General features: G+C 57.0%; 1 protein-coding gene across 2 annotated transcripts in view; it reads left to right on the top strand.

The window, feature by feature from the left end:
- The first annotated feature begins 467 nt into the window (after positions 1-467).
- The window catches only part of AGO2 (argonaute RISC catalytic component 2), a 93,412-nt gene continuing 71,659 nt past the window's right edge, over positions 468-22,220 (top strand). For both annotated transcript variants that reach the window (XM_047783192.1, XM_047783193.1), the window contains exon 1: positions 468-645. In XM_047783192.1, the coding sequence (XP_047639148.1) occupies positions 624-645 (22 nt within the window). In that variant the 5' untranslated portion in view covers positions 468-623. The remainder of the gene's footprint in view (positions 646-22,220) is intronic.

Consider the following 22,220-nt stretch of genomic DNA (forward strand, 5'->3'; position numbering starts at 1 on the left):
GATGCCGGGGCGCCGGGATGCGGACACCACCACGTCCACACGGTACCCAGGCGCGTCCTGCCGGGCGGGGGCCAAGGGTGGGGAAGGGGCCCGCCCGCAGCCGGAACGGGCTCCCCGCGCGCGCCGGAGGCGGCGGGGAAACAAGGGGTGTGTTTTCTTTTCTTTCTTCCCGGTCTCCGGTGGCAGCGCCGCGCGGGCCCGCTCCGCCCAGTCGGAGGAGACGTCGCTCTCCTGAGTGGCTGCGCGGGCCCCGCCCGCCCCGCGTCCGCCCCCGCGGCGGGGCCTCGCTCCGCCCGGGCCCCCGCCGCCCGCGTCCGCGTCCCGGCTCCCCCGCCCGCCCCCGCCGGCCCCGCCCCGCCCCCGCCGCCTCCCCGCCGCGGCCGCGCGGCCCCGCCCCGCCTCCCCCGCCCGCCTCCCTCGCCCCTCCCCCCTGCCCGCCGCCTCCGCCTCCGTCCGCCGCCCCCGCCCGCCGCCCCGGCCGCGTCGGGTAAACCTGTTTGGCGAGGCGGCCGCGCCGGGGCGGATCGTGCGGCCGGCGGCTCCCTCGCGGCTCGCGGCGTCGGGGCCCGTGGCGCGCGCGCGCGGCCGCCCCTCGGCCCCGGAGCCCCCTCGGCGGCGCCACCATGTACTCGGGAGCCGGCCCCGGTGAGTCCTCGCGCTCGGGGCGCCGGCCCGGCCGCTCGCGCGCTCCTCCCCTCGGCGCCGGCGGCCGTTGGCTGGCCGGGCGCGAGCGCGGCGCGCGCGGCGGGCGGGAGGCCGGGGGACCGGGGCCTGGGGGCGCGGCGGCGGCGGCGGCGGCGGGCCGGGGCTGGCGGGGTCGGAGGGCCCCGGCCGCTGGCCGTGGCCTCGGCCCCGCGGCGGACGCGCAGCCCCGGCCTCCTCGGGCCCGAGTCGTCGGGGCGCCCCGCGCGGCCTGGGCCCTCCCCGCGGCCCGGCGGCCCGGGACCCGGCTGGCAGGGGACTGGGCCGGGCGGCCGGCATGTAGGCCCGAGGCCCGGGCGGCCGCCTGGCCCGGCCGCGGCCCCGGCCTCCCGCGCCAGACGTCTGGGCCCCGGCGGGGCCGCGGCCGGGGCCGGGCTCTCAGCGCCCGAGGGCCTGGAGGCCCCGGCCGGGGGCGCCGGGCTCGGGGTGCGGGCGGCGCGGGGAGGCGAGCGGCGGGGAGGCGCAGCCCGAAGCGGGGCCAGCCTGGTGCGCGCGCAGTTTCGTTTTTCTTTCTGCCAGCACTTCTGCGGCCCCTTCTCCAAGGGAAAGTCTGGAGAGGCTGCATTTGGGCCAGTTCTGCTTGGTAGTTAGGGCCGTGGAGCGGGAGGGATGGGAAGTGGCACCCTAAAACCCCAAAGCTGCGTGCGTCTCATTTTCATTCCAGACACGCGGGCTCCTTATTCAAGTGCTAATTGCCTTTTACAGTTTACTAGGGGAAGGTGAGGGGAGGGTTGGTTTCCTTAGCATCCCTTCCCACCAGTAGACTCTCTTTCTTTGGAAAAGTTCTAAAAAACTTCAAAACAGCGGCACATTTTTTGAAAAACTTTTTTTTTTGGTTGATGCGGAATACAAGGGCGATTGACTTGCTGGGCCAAGAAAATGGTCAGGTGTTGTAAAGCCTTTCCCTTCTCCTGCCAGGCACGTGGTTCCTAAATTTCCCGCTGGCCTTGCCGCTTGAACAGGGCATATCCTGTCCCCTTTGTCCACCAGGCTCCAGCGGGCTGCAGGCCCTGCCGGGGGTCGGCTTGGTCCAGTCTTTGCTGGGTGCCCTGGCCCTTCCCCGCCTCCAGCTGTTGGGGCCCTGTCTCTGACCTGTTCCAGGCGCTCTCAATCCGTGTGGGTCTCTTAACGTTTTTCTCCCACTGCTGTGTCTGTTCACACACAGCTCTCGGCCCTGTGAACATACTCAGCATCTTTTTTCCTGATGTCACTTAGAAAGCTGCTCCAAGGCTGAGCCTGACCAACTTTTAAATCCTTACGGGCTCTCAGCAGTTTGATAGAGAACGGTTTTAACCGTGCCCCTGGGAGGTGACTCAGCCCAGGTGGGGAAGGATGGGGGGCCACGTTGTCACCGTTCCGGAGGCGTGGCAGAGTATCACCTAGCCGGTCCCTGTAAAGGAACCCAGCAAGTGTTGGCCACTGCACTACCTTTTTTTCAGGTTTTTCAGTTTAAAAGTTTCAAAAGGCCCAGACAAAGTGGAGACCCTTGAAGACCACCAAGCTTCTGTGTTGTGTCTGACGTTAACTAATCCATTGGACAGCTTGCTAACTTGATGGTTCTGAAGATGGGCCACAGGGGCTCAGAGTGGTTAAAAGCCTTTCGAAGGTCGCGTGGCCAGCGAGCCTTAGGACAGTCTGTCTGATCCCCCACTGATTCTTCATACACTCACCTCAGAAAAGTGACTCTCAGTTCTTTTGACCTTGACCCCCAGTCAGAAATACCTGTTACATGTAGCCTGGATCCATGTGCTCGCAGGCTCAGGTGCAGTGGGAACCTGTAATGTGTGCTCTGCACATGGATATTTTCTTGTCTGTTTCCTTTTTTTAAAATGCTTTTGTTTGCCGGATCTCTGTGCTCATTTTAGTGGCTCCTGGGAGAATCTCGCTCAGATGTGGGCCTCTGCCTTGCGGCGTGGTGGGGAGAGGGATCCTTGGTTCACGAATAAACCTGCCTTGGAGTTGGACAGCTTTGGTTGAGAAAATAAATGGGTCTGTGGGATGGTTCTTGGCTAATGCCAGGGTGGGAATGAACCCAAATCTCAGGCTGTGCAAAAGCTGTAATTATAAGGCTGTGGTGTCATTCAGTTTTGTTCTACACACTAAGAAGGCTTTTAATTTTGTTTTAAAGGGATTTGGGGGATAGAGTCTCTTGAACGAAATTCTTTTTAATGTATTTCCTAATTTAGAATAAAAAGACCATTTGGTCTGGGTTGTAGAAAAAAATTACAAATAGTTTTTTGCCTCTTGCAATTTTAATACTTATTAAGTAACTAAATTAATTTAAAAAACAGAGTCCACAGTAGGCCTGTGTTGTGCCCATTAAAAATGCTATCATGTATGTGAATTGCTATCTCTAAGGTTAGGCATGTTACTATTTCTTAGTTTTCTGAACTCCTCTGAAGAATTAGTGTTTAGGAGGTGGGTTCTTCAGTGGCCCTGAGCCTTCATGGATGAAGAGTCCATTTTTTTTAACCAGGGAAAGAGCTTAGTGAGTCTTGGGGTTGCTTGCTGCAGGGGGGGGGGTTGTCTCTTGTCTAAGCTCAGACTGTGTGTTACATACAGCCCCACAGATTTGTTACAGAGTAGCTTCTGTGACATCTAAGTCTTGCTGGAAAGTTGTCTGAACAGCATCTGACTTGGAGATGATCCACTTTCACTGTGGTTTCTTGTGTCATTCGACTCCTCCTGCACCCCACTTCTCCCTGCGCCCCCAGTTATCTCAATGAAGATAAACCAGCCTCCCAATAACGGAGCGCCTTGGCCACGCAGCTGACAGCCCTCTGTCCCCGCGAAGCTGCTGCAAGCTGGGGGCGGGGGCAGTTGTGCAGCATCCCCTTGGAGGGGTCAGTTAATGAGTGTGTAAGAAACATACGTAAAAGGTTAAGACTTCTAAAACTTACGCAGTTCTCCGAAGCAGCATATTATGTCTTGTGAACCTCTAGTTTGTGTCAAAAGTTTAACGATGCCAGCGGGGGTCGCTGGGTTGAATCTGTTATGCAACACTACTGCAGCATCCCAGCCCCATGAAACATTTCTGTTTTGTGAATTGCTCTTGTGAACATTCAAAATGTATCACTTGGTTTTGAAATAGTTTCTGTCATAACTGAAAGTACAAGGAAGCAGAGTAACCGATGTGTGATGGGCCCGCATTTTCCCCCTGCCGGCTTCCGCAGTTGTCCGCACGTCCTGCGTTTGCCCTCTCACATCGGCCCCTATCCCTTGATCGCTGCGGAAATGTTCTGGAGGGAATTCCAGGCCTGTCGTTTCTCCCCAACACTGAAGTGCTGGGCCTGAAGGACAGGGACGGTTTAAACCCAAGGCCATCTTCCCACCTAACAGTCCATCGTCAGTTTCCCTCCTTAGCTCTTCGGGAAGTGTGTTTACAGTAGGTTGTTTGGGATCCTCGATTGTAATAAAAATTCACACACGAATATTGGCTTATGTCTTTGGAGGCTTTAGAATCTAGACTGCAGTTCACTGCCACCCCCGTGCCCCCTCCCGGTTGGCCCGTGAAGCCGTTGAAACCTCCAAGGCCCCTGAGAGCCTGCGCGCGGGAGTTCGGCCGTGTTCTCCGCTTGTCTCGGAAATGAGCCCGTTGTTCAGGGCCCCGAGTTTTGTTGGGGGGCTGCCTTTAATTGATGCGCTTGTCTCACTTTTCTTAAGGGCTGTTTTGGGGACCGGTTGCTGTGCGTGTGCTCCTCAGCGGCCGGGACCTCCTCCTGTGTCGGTGGCCTGCAGGCAGTGCCCTCACCCTCTGCCCGCCGGCTTGCGGTGCTGTGGTTACAGGCCTGTCCCTTTCCCCTCTCGCCAGGAAAAAGCTTGTTACGTATTTACTATTCTAACTTTGTATCAAAACTTAAAAAGCTGAAACTACCCTCCTCTTTGAGACCAGACAGTAAGCCCTTCTAATTTATCTCTGGACAGAGTGTGCCTCTGGCGGCTGTGACACGGGGCACCTCTTAATTAGTTCCCTGGGACAGCACGTTTGCACGTGGACCGAGGGCCAATCAGGACGGATGTCTCCCTGCCTAAAAGTATTTCTTAAATCAAATCTTAGGAGCTCCCCTTGAATCTGACTAGCATCTATGAGGACTCGGGTTCGATCCCTGGCCCCGCTCAGTGGGGTAAGGATCTGGTGTTGCCCTGAGCCGTGGTGTACGTTGCAGACTCCGTTGGATCCGGCGTTGCTGTGGCTGTGGTGTGGGCTGGCAGCTGAAGCTCCCATTTGACCTCTAGCCTGGGAACCTCCATACGCTGCAGGTGCAGCCTGAAAAATTAGGGCTTGTGGATGGGCTCAAAATAAAGGAGTTCAGCATTTTTCACTTTTCAGTGCTTCCCACTCTCTAAAGTTCTGATACAATGTGCGGGGCACATGCATGGGCTCAGGCCGAAGACCTGCGCTCAAGGGCTGTGGCCTCGCCCCTCCTGTGGGCAGCTGGGGCAAAGAGGCCCTGCCCAGCTCTGCCTGCTGAGAACTCCTTCCTGGGTGTGGGACCAGGAACTTGAAACCCCTCCTTTGTACCTTCCTCTCACGTTCCTCAAGGTCCTGGCTTGAGCAGTGGACACACAGGGAGTCAGGTCTTAGGCCCCCGGTCCTCGTCCTGGGCCTCAGTTTCCTCGTCTGGGCCTCATCTGCCCCAGGCTCCCATGTCTGTGTCCTTGTGTTAGTTGTCTGCGGGCTTCTGTCGTGGCTGGGGAAGGAGCCCATGGGCCGGGGGAACAGAGGGTGTGAACGCCCAGAGGCCCATGAGCAGCTGACAGGGAGGGGGGTGCCCCTCCAGGGAGCCTCCCAGCTGCTTCTCTCGGGTACGTGGGGTGGAGCAGGACGTGTGATGGGACTGGTTCCAGGAAGGTAATTCCACCAGCACCGCAGGTGGAAGAGGGGCTTTGGCCAGGTGGGATGGGAGGGGGAAGGGGAAACTGCAGCTGGGCAGTGGGGACGAAGACGGGTGGGATGGCTGTGGGCGAGGCTGGGTGCCCTGTGAGTGAGAGTGGGTATGGGTCCTCAGGGCGGAAGGCCCCACCCAGAGCGAGAGCCAGGGGGGTGGGGTGGGGAGCTGGCTGTGTCCTCGCCTCCCTGACCCACTTGTTGAATGTTAGAGAGGGCGTCACTGCATCTTCAGCTCTGTTACTGGCAGATGGTGAGACCCTAACAAAGATAAGTGATAAGGAAGGACCAGCAGGCTTTGGGGAAGAGAGTCACAGGTGGCATTTGGACTAGAGTTTGAGGCGTTGGGAGGCTGAGGTGGGTGCTGCAGGGGTCTTGGGTTCAGTGGGATGGGGGCCGGGGGGTTCATGGTGAGCCAGAACTGGGGCTCTGGGGCATGCAGCCAGGTGCCCACCCCAGCCGCTGGTTACAGACACCCCCCGCCCGCTCCCCGCAAAGGATTGTTGCCTCTTGGCCCCTGAAGACCCAGGAAATTGCATTTTGCAAATGTCCCAGGTGATTGCTTTTTAGGAGCGCTCAAGACCCACGGTGTTGGGAGAAGGGGTGGGGGGAGGAAGTGGAGATGAGCCTCGAGCGGCCCCCGCGGCACAGCTTCATTGGGGGGGGGGGCGGCCCAGACGCAGCTGGTGCTGGAAATCCACCTTGGAGGGCACCGTGGGGGGCGAGCTTCCAGCGGAGAGCGTGGGTCTTCTGGAGAGGCTGCTGTGCTGGGCGTCTGGAGGAAGTGAAGGGACCTGTGGTTGCCTTTCCCTGAAGGGCAGCCAAAGGCCTGACTGGACGGCGGCCTCCCCTTTCTCGGGCTGCTTTTTATGGTTCCTTGTTGCTTGGAACACAGCTTCACCTGGGATTGGGGCAGGAGTGTCTTGCAAAGGCGTTTACTGGGGACAGCAGTGACTTCTCAGGAGAACCGGTTCCGTGTCCATCTTTAAGAACCTGCAGCAAGGCTGAAGCCAGCCAGCTCAGGAATCCGGATGGTTTCGGACCCGAATCCCTTTCACTGTCGCCGCAGCCCGGCTGGACGGTCAGGCCCTACCACCTACTGGGCAGTCCCTCCGGGGCACTGTTTCTGTGGTTTTTCACGGTATCTCTGGCTGTTTCGGCTCTGACGTCTAGTACTTGCGCCTAAGAGGTCAGAACCCGAGGTCCATAGATCAGGGGCGGCTGAGCTGTTGTGGCGGCTCTGACTCCGGTACAGTAACGGGGCCCCTGGGAGCACGTCCTTAGCGACGTCGGGTTCCCGCTGTGAGGAGCTGACCCAGCCGCTCTTCACACGGTCGAGGGCGAAGTGGGGCGCTTTGAGCCCTTTGTTCAGGAACTTGGAGCTCGGGAGGCCCCGCCTGGGAACGTGCTCGCCGCCTCCTCAGGCCCCTGGGGTCAGTCTTGCTTTAACCCGCGGGTGGCGGGACGGGGGTGCTCCGTAGCTGGGGCTTTGGGGTGGCTGCCCCTGAGTCTCGGAGACTGTGACTCCGAGTCCTGTCCCGGCGGCAGGAGCGTCGGCAGGCGGAGCGGAGCAACCAGGAGCCCCAGCCTTCCGGCCAGCAGACAGTGGCCTCGTTGGCGTTTTGTCGCAGGAACAAAGGAACCAACGGAGAAGCACAAGTAAAAGGCAGAGAGAAAGCACAGGAAGAGGCGGAGTGATGGAAAGGATAAGTTTGCCCAAAAACCAGGGTGTCAGAGTGCCTGGAGCTCCCGGGAGCTCGGTGTCACCGCGACGTGCCATCCTGCCTCGCGTCCCCTCCCCTCCCCGTGACAGAGACCCGGAGCACCGGCCTCAGGTCAGGCCGACCTCACCTGCATCCTGGCACCGTGCCTGGGCGTTCACTCTGAATCCCCGGCTCCTCCTTGTGCGGAGCATGAGAGCTGAGGGTGGAGGTGCTCTGGTCAGACGAGAGGCCACCGCGCAGGGCCGCGGGAGAGCCTGCTGGTTGTTCGGGCTCCTTCCGCCGCTGGTTTGTCCTTGCCTCGTGCTCTGCACGGCGGCTTCCCTCCCTGTGCCCCCCTCCCCCCTCCCTTCCGTCAGGCGCCCCCGCTGTTCCTCCTCGCCTCGCCCCTCCCGGCTGACCCCTGCGTCTGTAAGCAGTGAGGGATGAGAACGCATTTTATTTATGTACTTTTAATTTTTTATTATAGTTGATTTGCAGTGTTCTGTCAATTTCTGCTGTACAGTAAGGCGACCCAGTTGCACATATACGTGCATTCTTTTTCTCACATAATCCTCCCTCCTGTACCATCACAAGTGACTGGATATAGTTCCCTGTGCTGTGCAGCAGGACCTCATTGCTTATCCACTCCTAATGCACTAGTTTGCATCTGCTAACCCCAAACTCCTAGTCCACCCCACTCCCTCCCTCTCCCCCTTGGCAACCACAGGTCTGTTCTCCATGTCCCTGAGTTTGTTTATTTTTCTGTAGACAGAAAAATTTGTGCGGTATATTAGATTCCAGATATAAGTGATATCATGTTGTGTTTGTCTTTGTTTTTCTGACTGACCTCACTTAGGTCGAGTCTCTAGTTCCATCCATGTTGCTACAAGTGACATGATTTTGTTCTTTTTTATGGCTGAGTAGTGTTCCATGGTGTGTATGTACCACATCTTCTTAAGCCACTCCTCTGTCGATGGACATTTAGGTTGTTTCCGTGTCTTGGCTGTCGTGAATAGTGCTGCAGTGAACACACGGGTGCATGTATGATTCTGAATGAGAGTTTTGTCTGGATGTGTGCCCAGGAGGGGATTGCTTGGTCATGTGGCAGTGCCGTATTTACTTTTCTGAGGAACCGCCATCCTGTTTCCACAGTGGTTGTACCATTTTACATTCCCACCAGCAGAGCAGGAGGGGTCCCTTTGCTCCACACCCTCTCCAGCATTTGTTACTGTAGACGAGTTTGTGAGGGCCATTCCGACGGGTGCGAGGCGGTACAAGAACACATTTTAAAAGCTCCGTTTACCAGGTGCCTTGGGTTCACAGCTGCCTTGTAGGGCTCAACACCAGGGAAGTCACAGGCTGGCCTTGATGCTCGGAGCTCACGTTCCTGGTGGAGCCGTTGGGAGCACAGCCAGCCGTGGTGTGCGGGGAGGGCTCGCCGTCCGCCGTGCCGACGGGGTCTCCGTAGATGGGGGTCCGCCTGGTGATCGCGTGGCCGGAAGTGCTGCTGACGGGACTGGCTCCATCCCCAGGTGATGACCCCCGTCACGACCCTGTGGACCAAAGGCGGTTTTCGGCTTGTGATTCTACGTGGTGACTCTAGAGTGGCCCTGTCGGGGGGGGGGGGGACAGACACACAGGGCGTCCCTGGGGACCTTTTGTCCCCTGTGGGGGCCGCTGCTTTGGGAAGTGTGTGGCTTATTAGTTGTGAACGTGCGGCTCAGTACAGGAACAGGACGTTGGACTCGCAGGGTGTCTCAGTGGCTGAGAATGCTAATCACCACCTAACCTAGAGCCGTCGGCGCGGAATGCTTTCCGGGGCGCCCAGCCAGGAGCTCATGTGAGGGGGGATGGCGAATCTGGACAAGTCCCGTACACATCAAATGGCTATAAAGTGTATTCTCGGCCCCTGTGGCAGAGAAGCCAGGTGAGCAGGCTGGGGGCCCTGCAGAGTGGTGGTCAGTGCAGGTGCATTGAGAAGGCGCTTGGTGCAATGACCAGAGGAGGGGGAGGGAGGGCGCTTTCCGAGGGACATTTAGCCCAGGAGGGTGTGGCAGCGGAGGGCATCAGCTGGCTGAGTCTCTGCAGGGATCTCTGTGGGCGAGTGGAGGCAGGGAGCCAACCTGGAGCAGGTGAGAGTGGTGGGGCTGAGCCGGGGTCGGCCAGAGGTGTGAGCGTGGAAGCCCCCGCAGGGAGCCCTGCTTCATCCAGAGCCCTGGCCACAGTCCTGTCCCTTGTTTTGCTCCAGACCCAGTCATCTCATTGACTTTGCCGTGTGTTGGAAGGTGTGCCCACAAGACGAGGGTGTCTGTCTTCTCCTCCCCCTCCTGCCCCCGTCTCGTCACCCCTAGTTACCAGTGTCCTGGACCGCACAGCGAGTGTCCACATGTGCCCAGTTGCTGACATGTCATGGGTCTTTAAGGAGTTGATTGAATCAGGATCACCCACGTTGTGGTTGGCTGACGTGTCCTTTCAGTGTCGTCTTAAAGTGAGCGCCTTATGGAGGGGAGACTCCCGTGCCGTACAGCGAGTTCTCCATTTAAAGTGTAAAGCTCTGTGTTTAGTGTATTCACAGATGTGTGCAGCCGTCTCCACAGTCTGATTTTAGACATTTTTGTCCCCTCCCTCCAGGGAAAGCCTCTCCCCTTGGCCCTCACTCCCCCCTCCCCTCCCCAACACTCTGAAGGCAATACCCTGTCTTTTTTTTTTTTTTTTGGTCTTTTTTGCCATTTCTTGGGCCACTCCTGCGGCATATGGAGGTTCCCAGGCTAGGGGTCGAATCGGAGCTATAGCCACCGGCCTACACCACAGCCACAGCAACGCGGGATCTGAGCCGGGTCTGCAACCTACACCACAGCTCACGGCAACGCCGGATGGTTAACCCACTGAGCAAGGGCAGGGATCGAACCCGCAACCTCATGGTTCCTCGTCGGATTCGTTAACCACTGAGCCACGACGGGAACTCCGACCCCCTGTCTTAATCCCAGTTTTTCCTACTTCTTTCCCACTGCTCGCTGCTGCTGGCTGCTGCATGTGGTCGCATTTCTCCACCTCCGGATTTGGCCGGTGGCATCTCCTTGGTGTAATTCAACATGCGTGTCTGTCCTGTGAGGATTTCCTGCGCGTCAGTGGCCAGAGCCAAAGGCTCACTCCGATTCAGGCTCTACTCTTTTGGGTTTTGGCGCTCTTTCTTGTGTGAGTGTCGTTGCTGTTGACCATTAATCGGCAGGACCCGTTCGTTTGTTAGGGTCTGTGCGGTGCCCACGTTCTGCTCCTGCCCGTTGGAGTGGGGGTCTGACTGGAAGGCAGAGGATGTCAGCGAACAGCACGGAAGCAGGACAGCCTGTAGAGGAGAGAGGTCCGGGGGGGCTGGCAGTGGAGGCGATGCTCTGGGTACCTGAACGGTGAGCCCAGGTGGGGGCTTTTTTGTTCTGCAGGTAGCGGGGACCGTCTGAGGATATTTGGCAGGTGTGTGACAGCATGAGGTGGTCCACCCTGGTGGCAGGCGTCTTCATCTTTGTCTGGTGGGGACGCAGGAAGGTCAGTGCTGGGGAGCGGCGAGTGGGCAGAGAGCAGGGAGGCCAAGGTCAACCCCCCTTGACCTGGGAAGGGCGCCGGCCTCCTCCATGCTGCTCAGGGGAGGTGGGAGCAGCTCAATTCAAGGTGACTCTCGGAAGCCCAGGAGAAAGGAAATCCATGGCTCTGCTCTGCGTCGTCTTCGCGCCCAGGGGGCTTGCCTGGCGGTGGTCCATCTCCTCCCTTCCCTCCTCCATCGTCTGCTCTGGGTGCTTCTGTTGCTTCCCGGCGTCCACCGTGGCGCTTTCTTTTTACTCGCTAAATCCTTGTTATGTTTGGTTGTATGTCGTTGAAAGGTTAAATCTATTGACTTGAAACTTGTGAACACGTCTGGAAAACTCTGCACCCAGCCCACCCTGGCACTGCCCCCCGCCCCTCTGTCTCGGCGGCTCTCGGTGGAAAGGGCCTCGCCAGCTCTGGTTGCCGTGGAAGGGGCACTGTAAGGCCAGGTCCGTGGCCGTCGAGCAGTTTGCAGGGACGGGGACCAGGGGAGCCACCTAGTGCAGGTAGTGGATATGCACGGAAAGTCAGTCCATAACCTATCAAAGGGCAGGAGGTGAAGTTCCCCTCTGTCCCCAGCAGCTCCTCAGCCCCTCCTGTGACTGAGCTGGCTCTGGGTGCTCTAGCTTGACTGCGTGTGACACCGAGCCCGAATGCTGATCTGGTCAGTGCAGGCAGAGGGAGGCCTCTGAGATTTCTCTCTTGGCTTCTGTAGAGCTTGTCCAAAGCTGTGCCCTCAGGAGACAGGCCTGGGAGGCGTCCGGTGCTGGGTGGGAGGCGCCCAGTGAGAAGCTGCGTGGGCCTGTGGAGGGAGAGCCCGAGGAAGCACCTGGGCCTGTTTTTAGCTCAGCATCTTCATCTCTAACCTGGGGGGGGGGGGCGTGCATCCCTTCTGGTGAGGAGCAAGCTCCTTGAGGCTTGTAAGTACCCAGGGCAGGGCTGCCAGGTGGAGGTGCTAGGACTGGACCCGGGACCCCCCCGGGGGGGGGGGTGTTGCGGTTTCACCAGGTGCCAGGGTCCTGGATGAAGAGCTGGGGAAGCACCTTCCCTCGGTGTTGGGATTCTCGAGGTGAATTACACAGAAAATTCACACCTTCATAAATGCTGTGAAGTGAGTAGAAAAGGTGGTGAGAGATTTGGCTGTAAAGCTGGGGGAGCTCCGGGTGGCAATATCTATTTTTTTCTTTCGTCTTTAGAGGAAAAAGAACTGGGTTGTCTTTTGGAGGATTAGAATCCATTCCATCAGGGAAGCACATCTCGCCGGAGACGCTGAGAGACCAGAAGTCCTGGGGGCCCCAGCGGAGAAGGGCGGAGCCCCGGGCAGGCTTATTGGGAAGGAGCGGGGCTCCCAGCGGCTGTGTGGGCGCTCTGGCTCTGGGGCAGCGCGGTGGCAGCCTCCCTGCACCACCTGCCTTCAGCGTCCAACAGACGTTTAGGTGACGCCTGGTTTTTATTTTATTTTGGCATGTTTTCATTGAGGTAGGGCATTTTTCAGTCCATGTCCAAGAGTGGCGGTTGTTGGAGACGCTTGCGGAGTCGCCGTTCAGGTGGGTCCGTCGCAGGCCGAGGCTGTGAGGCGGCGGCGTGTTTCCCGCCTCGGGCCCGCAGCCTCCCTGGCTGGGCCTCCGCGGCCCAGGTCGGAGCCCGCGCCACCGCTGCTGCTGCCCCCTGCGTGGTCTCCTCCACGCGCATCCGCACAACTGCAAGGGGCGCGGACCGAGCCGGGTGTTTCCCAGAGGAAGTGCTTCCTCCTTCTGTAAAACGGGGGCGAAATTCCCAGATGGGACCTGGGGAGGAGGGACCGGTTCCGTGGCGACCAGGACGCGCCCACGGCTGCGGGAGCGTCACCTCCAGCTCCACCACATTTTTGTCACCCCAGAAGGAAACCCGGCCCCCGAAGCCGTCGCTCCCCACCCCCGGCGCCAGGCCGCAGTCTGTCTGGATTTGCCTCATCTGGACGGTCCGTGCAAATGGAATCGTAAAATGCGGGCCCTTTTACGTCTGGCGTTCCCCACGGAGCCCTGTGTTTTCAAGATTCCTGTCCCGGTGGAATCAGCGCTTGTCCCTTTCTGTGGCTGGACCGTCTGTCACGGGGATGGACAGTATCGCAGTTTGTTTCTCCATCTGTCGGGGGCAGGCACTTGGGTGGTTTTTCCCTTTCGGCTGCTGGGAACAGTGCCGCTGGAGCACTCGTGTCCAAGCTGGTGTGTGTCCGGCGCTTGCCGTGCTCCTGGGCACACCCTGGGAGCAGAGTTGCTGGTTCTGCTCTAACGTTGGGGACCTGCTGGCCAGTTCCCACGGCGGCCGCGCTGCTGCACGTTTCCACCAGCAGTGGTTTCGGTTTTTCCACATCCTCTCCAGCACTGATTATTGCTGCCACAGCCTCTTGGAAAGTGAAGTTCTTAATGTAATAGGTCATTTCTGGCATCGTTTCTTACTCACTAAAGTGGGAACCAGTATTAGGTTTAAACACATTTTGCCCAGATCTACCTAATAGCCATCAGATGCACGCATCTCTTTATGCCAGGGTTTAGAGTGTGTTTGGAACCTGGGCAGGAGCCCCGTAACAGGTGGAAAGAAAAGAGCGAATGGGATCCAGGCTGGCACCAAGTCTGGGCGTCTAAGGTCAGAAATGTCTGCTCCTGAGTCAGTACCGTGTGCTGACTCTGTGCCAGGCGTCTGGCCCGGCCCAGCCCAGCGCTGGGGGGCCAGTGATGGATGCAGGCTCCGGGGGCTCCTGGCCCCTGGGCTCGCTGACTGAGCCATGCGCACAGATGTGAGTCCCACAGTCACCACGGATCTGGGGGAGACGCGGGTTTTGGCGCAGGCGGGAGGAGGACATGTCCCGGGGGCTGTGATGGCAGCGTGGCCAGGGAGGGGTGCTGAGTGTGGCAGTTGTTCTCCAGAATGCTGGGGAGCCAGTGTGAGAGACACACCCACGGCCTGTGTGTTTCTCAGGAACCACTGGCTGCCAGGTGGAGAATGGATAGGAAGTGGCTTGGGGACGCACAGAAGCAGTGCATTGGAGAGGTACTGAGAGCAGAGGGTCTGGAAGATGTCTGATGTGTGTTTACATGGGGGCTTGGGCAGGTGGTGGTGTGGTGTAGTAACAGAAGCGTGCAGACTTGGGGTTGAGTTTGCAGACTTTGAGGAAAAGTTTTTTTTTTTTTTGTCTTTTTTGCTATTTCTTTGGGCCGCTCCCGCGGCATATGGAGGTTCCCAGGCTAGGGGTTGAATCGGAGCTGTAGCCGCCGGCCTACGCCAGAGCTACAGCAATGCGGGATCCGAGCCGCGTCTGCAGCCTACACCACAGCCCACGGCAACGCCGGATCGTTAACCCACTGAGCAAGGGCAGGGACCGAACCCGCGACCTCATGGTTCCTAGTCGGATTCGTTAACCACTGCGCCACGACGGGAACTCCTGAGGAAAACTTTTAAAGGACTTTTTAAGAAGGAAGAATTCCAACATACATAGAAGTAGAGGGAGCAAAACAAGGAGCCCCCGTAGTCGCCCCCCCACGCAGCCATTTAGTCCGGTCTTGCTCTTGTTTCTCCCCTGCTCCCCACCCACTGTTACCTGAAGCGCCGTGTCATTGCAGTCACAATTATTCTTTTATCGTGAAATAATTTTAGACGCATAGGAAGGTAGCCCACGTCGTACAGAGCTCCCATCCCAGCTTCCGCAGTGTTATCATCCTGTGCAGCTGGGGGACCGTCGCCAAAGCCAGGGCCTTAACATTGGCAGGCCACCGTTCCTGCTCTAAAGAGCTTCCTCAGGTGCAGCTCTTGGTCTCATGTCCGTGTCTGGACCCTGTTCAGCCGAGGGGCCTGCCTTGCATTTGTCGCCTCGTCCTCTCACTTTCTCTAATGTGGCAGTTCCTCCCTCTCTGTCTCTTGTGACTTTGAGGTAGGGGCTCTCCTCCGGTCTTTTCATCATTGGCTGATTATTTCCCTCTGGATGCGCAGGCTTGTCTGGGGCTTTCCCTTCCTGTCCTACTGCTTTTCGTCAAGGACCCCGGTTCTTTTGGTTGGTGAATCGGTGTGGGAAGCTAAGCTCCGGGTGCTAAGAGGGCCCCTGGCCCCTGGGGTGTCCTCGCCTCTGCTTCTCAGTGGACACGGGATGCAGGTGTGTTTGTGCTCAGATACCTGTGCACACACACGTACGCTTATTTCTCGGTGTGTGTGTGTGTGTGTTAGAAAGCCTGAGTTCCTCCTGGCGGTTCTGATTGAGGCCACTACCCCGGGGCTGATTCTGGTTTTCCTCTTTCCATGTTTATCGCTTCTTCATCAGATGGTGAAAAGTCTGGGTCTCATTATCCCAGTACGTGAGCTTGTCTGTTCAAACCCAGCTTACCCGGAAGGTAGTTTGGGCAATGCTCCCGCAACCTGGGAGGAGCAAGGCTGCTCGCTGGAGAGCCGGCGTGGGCCAGGCTCCTCGGGCGTCGAGCGGCACTGGGCTCAGCGAAGGCGGCCCCTCTCTTCCCCGCCCCTCCCTTCGTGTGGTTCCGGGGGCGCCTGCTATGTTCTGTCCTCTCTCTCTGGCCGTTCCCCAGCGAGCTGTGTAGCACATGCTCCACTGCAGGATTAGCTTATTTGTATGTAATTAATTTATTTTAATTCATGTGTAGTTGAGCACTATTGCTTGGCGTCTCTTGTGTCCTTGCCCAGAGTTCTAGCATATGAGACATCCAGTTAAATGTTTTTGGATGGTTATACGTAGTCTGGAGTGAAAATGAGGCGGTTATTCGCGTGGCAGTTGAAATCTGAAACAAATCGAGGCGACTCAGAGCCCCAGCCCTGCTGCACGGAAATGTCGGAGTTGCTGTGTGTGTGCGTGCGCGCGTGCCAGAGCCCACGACTGCGGCTTGTGACCCTGGCTGCTGCCTGGAGGGCGGGCCCCTTGCTGCACCAGATAGACCGTGGGCGCAGCTGGAGCCGCAGGGCGCCTCCCGAGATAGGGCTGGGGCGGCCTGGGGTGGGGGCGGCAGCTGTTGCAGCCTCCCTCCCCCTCCCCTGCCCTCCCCGGCTTTTCCCCAAAGAATTTTCCGTAACTGGGGCAGTGTTGCCTTTTGAGTCTAGTTTTTAAAAAGTTATTCTCCCCTTCATGATAAAAGGAATACAGGCTCATTTCAAAGAATCGAGAAGATACTGAAATAGAGGGAAAAGTCCACCCCTAAGATTTCTTAGAAATAGCTGATGTGTTAATAATACATAGGTGTTTTTTTCCAGACCTTTTTTTTTCTAAGTGTACATAGTTGGGGTTGGTTGACATGTAAAATTTGATGTTCTTTTCACTTAGTATCTTGAGCATTTCTGAGTACTGTTTATTTGTTGGGGGGCATGTTTACAACTGCGTTTAAAGGAAAGAGGTGATGGCAGTACACGCACAGACGTGGCCCCCATGGACACAGGTCGTGAGCACGGGCGGCTGTGGTCCAGTTCCTGGTTGTTTGCCACCCAGCCGTGGGCCAGTTCGTATGCCCCTTTCTCCAAGTGAGGAGACCGAGGCGCAGGAGGAAGAGGTGTCCGACACGCCAGTGGTTCCCTGAAGGAGGCGTTTTGAGGGTTCGGTGGGTGAGTGGTTTTAGTGCCTACTGTACCGCCAGCACCCCGGGAGCTTACACGCCCTCTGCCACCAGAGCACTTTCTTAGGATCCCAGTAGAGTGCTGAGGGGAGGACCTGGTGTCCTCTCTTGCACCAGATGCTAAGGTGCCAGAGACAGGGCCAGGTCTCATGCGGAGGCCCACCTGGTGGAGGTGTGCGCGTCTCGGGGGGGTGGGGGTGGGTAGTAAAAACGCGGGCCCTTCGATGCAGTTGGTGCTAAGACACATCTATTCCTAGGGTTTGATTAGAGCAACCCCGTGCTGATTAGCTGACTTCATGTGTAAGGCGGGCTCGGACACCTGCTGAGCACTGGGTGGGCACTGTACCCCAGGGTTGAGAGCAGAGGGGGCTGAAGGTGTTCCGTCCCCGAGGCTCTCCCATTCTGGGGGAGCCCAAGGGAACTGACCGTTTCAGGGGCTCTGCAGCTGCATCCCTGAGTTGACGTCACTCGTCGCCAACCACATTAGCTCTTGCTGCCTGTTTCCTGGTAGAAAATGATGGCAATGATAGTAGCAGTTACTATTCTCACTAATAATTATGTGTTGATATAAAGTTACATATCGTAGAACTATCAGAATAATCGTCAACGTAATGTATTCTTTTCTGTCTGTGATACAGAGATACAGTTGCGACGAACGTTAATTGTACTCCTGATTGTTAATTACTTAGTAACACAGCTGATTGTTGTCGTGATTCCTTGTATGGGGAGGGTACAGTGAGTTAACCCCTAGAGAGTGCCTGCTGGTGCCCGGGAAGATCAGGCTTGTCACTTCTCAGAAACATCACGGGTCCTTTGAGGAGTGTGCTCTTCTTGGGGTCTGTTTATGCTGGTGTTGCCTGGGGCTGGGGGCTGCGGGGGGGGGGGGGCATCCTCTCTGGGCTGGATGGGGGTAGGGACGTTGTGCAGGGCTTGGCTACAGGGTGCCCGTGCAGGGATGTGGGCAAACTCCAGCCTCTCAGATCCTCCCCTGAGCGAGCCCCACGTGCCAGCATGGCCCTCAGTATGTTCCGGAAAGGCATGTCCACTGGGGGGTGAGCTGCTTCGATTTAGAGGTGAGAGATTCCAAGTTGAGATAGATGAGCATGTGTTTCTCATGTGTTTCTTTGAATGGGAACAGATTTCTCTGATTCTAGGTGACTGTTCCCGTCTTTGGTCCTGGTTGTTTGCTTGGACATTGTCAAAGTTATTTCTAAACAAAGCCCCGGCAGAAACAAAGCAGACCCGTTAGGCTGTAACTGAACAGTGTTTTAATTTGAAGCAGACCTCTGCGTGCACGGAGGGGGAGTATCTCTGTGCAGCAGAGCTGTGGGCAGGGCTGGAGATCAAGACTAGCAAGAAGCTCATGCAGCTTCATAAAAAGCAAGATCACTCTGAGCACGTGTTAAAATTTCATCTAACCTGTGTGTATCCCTCCACACCTGCCACAGTCCACAGACACCCTTGTTTCTGACCCTTCTGTCCCTAAGTATTGGCTATTGGTCGACTGGTGGCCAGGTCCCCACTTGATTTTGGTTCCTTGGCTTTGAATTTGAGCCTGCCCCCACTCAGATGGTTTCAGTGCCATGCAAGGTGTGCCAGGGCGGCAGTGAACGGCCCCCTCTGGGGCCTGGGGCCTGAGAGCAGGTGTAGGCCAACTCCTGGTTGGCTGCTCCTGGGCCGTCAGGACCTGAATCCTGCATGGCGCCCGGTCATCATCCACTTTATTACATTTTTGTTTATTTATATTTATTCATATTTATTTATTTGGAGTTCCCATGGTGGCTCAGCAGAAACGAATCTGAATAGCATCCATGAGGATGCAGGTTTGATCCTGGGCCTCAGCAGTGGATTGGGGATCCAGCGTTGCCTCGAGCTGTCATGTAGGTTGAGGATGCGGCCCAGGTCCCAAGTTGCGTGGCTGTGGTATAGGCTGGCGACTACAGTTCCAATTTGACGGTGAGCCTGGGAGCTTCCCATATGCTGCAGGTGTGGCCCTAAAAAGAATGAATACATGACTAGATATATAGTTGTCTTTTTAGGGCCACACCTGTCGCATGTGGAGGTTCCCAGGCCGGGGGTCGAATTGGAGCTGTAGCCGCCAGCCTCCACCACAGCCACAGCAGATTGGGATCCAAGCCCTGTCTGACCTTCACCGCGGCTCACGGCAACGCCACATCCTAAATCCACTGAGTGAGGCCAGGGATCGAACCTGCATCCTCATGGACACTATATCAGGTTCTTAATCCTCTGAGTCACAAGAGGAACTCCCATTCTTATTTATTTTTAAAGTGTTCTGTTTTAAATGTTTGCCTTTGGCAAGTCAGTAGCTTTACGAAACAGTGCATAGTGGAAGTTATGGACAGGGCACGGCAGTGACCTGCAGGAGTGGCCCCTGCCCAAGTGACGGGGAAGTACCGAGAATCACGGCACAGGCAGCCTCGGGAAGTAGCTTCAGCGCCAAGCATAGACTGTGCGCCGAGGCAGGAGACCGGTAGCAGCAGCAGCAGCAGCAGCAGCAGCTCTCGTGGGCATCGCGCTGGCGTGTACCAGGCACTTGTGATGTGCTCCACCTGTGGACTTGCCCCTAGCGGGGCCTGCCGGCCTCCTTGTTTTAGAAGTGAGGAGGCTGAGGCCCAGAGAGGCACGACCCTCGGCAGTGAGTGCTGGAGCCCAGATTTGCGCCTGGGTGGCCACCTGCGGTCCTAGGACCTTGGCCTCCGGGAGGGCCCGGAGGTCGCTGCTTTGGGGGGGATTATGCAGACGTACAGGGCTTTGTAAGGGAATTCTTTGTAGCAGCACAAACTTCATTAGGGAAAAATTGACCTGAAGTGGCTTTGGATTTTCCAGTTTTTTTTTTTTTCTGGTCTTTTTTTGACATTTCTTGGGCCGCTCCCGTGGCATATGGAGGTTCCCAGGCTAGGGGTCGAATCGGAGCTGTAGCTGCCAGCCTACGCCAGAGCCACAGCGACGTGGGATCCGAGCCGCGTCTGCAGCCTACACCACAGCCCACGGCAACGCCGGATCGTTAACCCACTGAGCAAGGGCAGGGACCGAAGCCGCCACCTCATGGTTCCCCGTCGGACTCGTTGACCACTGCGCCACGACAGGAGCTCCGGGTTTTCCAGTTTTGGTTAAAGAGGAGTCGGTTGCCTTCTTGGGGAAGGGTCCTGTTTGAATTAGCGCATGCCGACTTGGTTCCCTTTTAGACACCGGTCTCTTCCTTTTAGGAGCAGTTGGTTTGCAGTGCGGTGCCAGCCTCCGCTCTGCGTCGCGGTGGCCCAGTCGCACTCGTGTGTGTGTGTGGTGCGTGTGAGCAGTGCAACGTCACTCCGCCGCTGAAGGACACAACGATGCCATTTGCAGAAGCCATGGGTTTCTGAGTCCGTTTTGGGCTGTGGTCCCTTCTGGTTATTCTGAGAGGGAACTTCCGGCTTTTTCTTGTGCCACTCAGCCACTCACTGACACCTGATCCTTCTCACATTTTTATGAAGGACACTGGCCAGAGTGGGGTGACAGGATGAAAGCCGTGGTAAAGCCCGGCTCGGGGCTCCCAGTCCCACTTTGCTCTGTTCACATCAGAATGAACAGGGTGTGCTTGGGGAAGGGCAGTGGCCTGGGGCTGCTGGGGGACGTTCCGTGGCGAGGGGGCACTGCGGCCCTCTGTTTATGCTGCCCACCTTGGCTTGGGTGGCGCCCCCCTCAGCCTGTGTGAGCCTAGCTTGTCACCCCCTTGGGATCTGTTGCCTCATGTGGTGTCGACGCTGGTCTGTGTGCAGGTGGCATGTTAGAGTGGGGGCAGGGGTGGGAGGAGGTGGATTGTTTTCAACAGTTAAACTGAAAAAATAGGGAAAGGGAAGCGGATCCTCAGATGACTCCTCTCCACTCTGCAGTTTCCTAGCCTTTCGAGACCCCAAGACTGGGAGTTCCCTTGCTGGTGCATCAGAAATGAATCCTACTGGTATCCATGAGGGTTCGATCCTGGGCCTCGCTCAGTGGGTTAAGGATCCCGAGTTGCTGTGAGCTGTGGTGTGGGTTGCGGACGTGGCTGAGATCCCGCGTGGCTGTGGCTGTGGCTGTGGCGCAGGCCGGCAGCTGCAGCTCCGATTGGACCTCCATATGCTGCAGGTGTGGCCCTAAAAAGACAAAAGATCAAATAAATAAATAAATAAATAAATAAATAAATAAAAGGAGCCAAGACTAACAAGGAGCAGTTACGGGCCCTGAAACCGTCCAGCTCGGTGGCCAGTTGAGAAAGCTGTTTGCTCACTGAAAGTGGGGAAGAGCACGTGTTTGCTCAGAGCTTTTCCCTGGTGAAATTTTATGTATCTTGAAGTGAATGATGTTTGCTGTCTTTGACTTGAGCACTTGATAAATGGTTGTTTGCGCTGAAGTAACTGGATCCACGTGGAGGTAGACGCTGGTTGGCCAAACCTCCGAGAAACAAGCGAAAGGCAGGGTGTGGCCCTGGTCCCTGCGTCCTGGGGTTCCAGGAGTTCAGTCCTTTGTGTTCCCACCGCCCCTCCATCCCGGCTTGTTGATGTTAGGAGAACACTAACTGGGTTAATCCAAAGACCTTTGTAAATGACTTAACCCATCGAGGTCTGCGTGGACCGTTTCCGTGCCTGGGGCACAGGCGCCTGTCTTATTCCCGTCTTTACTAACGACTGGCTTTGTCTTTACCCTGTAGAAATTTTCTGTGTATGTCCGTTTCCCTTTTTTGATGGGTAGTTTCCTAGAGAGAGTGGCTGTTGAGGCCTGTCTTTGGCTGCTCAGCTCCTGTATCAGCAAGACGCAGCACGGGTGGTGAGTGCAGCTCCGACTGAGGCTCAGGTGAGCCTGCAGATTGTGGCCAGAGAGCTGAGTTACCTGGGGTGGGTCAGACTGGCCCGCTTCTGTTGCAGCTCTTCTCATCCGCTGGGAGCCAGGTCAGAAAGGTCTGCAGAGCTTTTTCTGTACTAGTTAGAGTTGCTTTGTGTCACTGACACTTGCTGCTCTTGCCTTTCTTCCTGGAGAAACCCGACACAGAACCGCGGTGTTTTCAGAAGATGACTCTAGATGACAGACCACACCCATAGAGTGACGCATCCAGACAGTGATTCTGAAACCTCCTCGTAGCAGGGCCTCCTTAGAGTCTCGGGTCACCAAGGGCCCTGAGGAGCCTCTGTTTAGATGTGGGTTGTATCTGTTGGGAGTTACGGTATTGGAAAGTAAAGCCACGGGGTTAAAATAGTTAACACACTCTAACGACAAGTAGTGTGTTGCACGGACAGGAAAGCCAATGTGTGTTAATAAATCGTATTCTTATGAAATAATTGTTTAAAACTGACCGAAATTGTAACGAGAAGAGTGGTGTTGCTTCACCTTTGTAAAGTCCCCTCGAGACCTGGCTTGATAAAAGCAGCAGGTGGTTGCTGCACTCGTTTCAGTGGAAGTGTGTGGAAGAAATCTGGCTTGATGCAGATCTGAGTCTGAGAGGAGGCGTGTCGGGGGCCTTTTCAGGTGGTCGTGGGCATTCGTTGCTGCCACCCCGGCGCTCAGGTCGTAGTGTCTTAAAAGCCAGTTGCCATGCCGGGCCAGGAGCTCTGTCAGCTGCCACGAGCATCGTCTGTAGCCAGGCGGCTTTGGGCCGGCACGCCCGTCACTGGAGGTCTTGCTTCTCTGAGCTCACAGGTCTTCTGGACGTCACACCCAGTCCAGCATTTCCTCCGCGGGCCTCACATCCCTGCTGCTCTCCTCAGAAATGTTTGGAAGGAGTTCCTGCTGTGG

This window comes from Phacochoerus africanus, chromosome 6, assembly GCF_016906955.1.
Source record: "Phacochoerus africanus isolate WHEZ1 chromosome 6, ROS_Pafr_v1, whole genome shotgun sequence".
Lineage (NCBI taxonomy): Eukaryota > Metazoa > Chordata > Mammalia > Artiodactyla > Suidae > Phacochoerus > Phacochoerus africanus.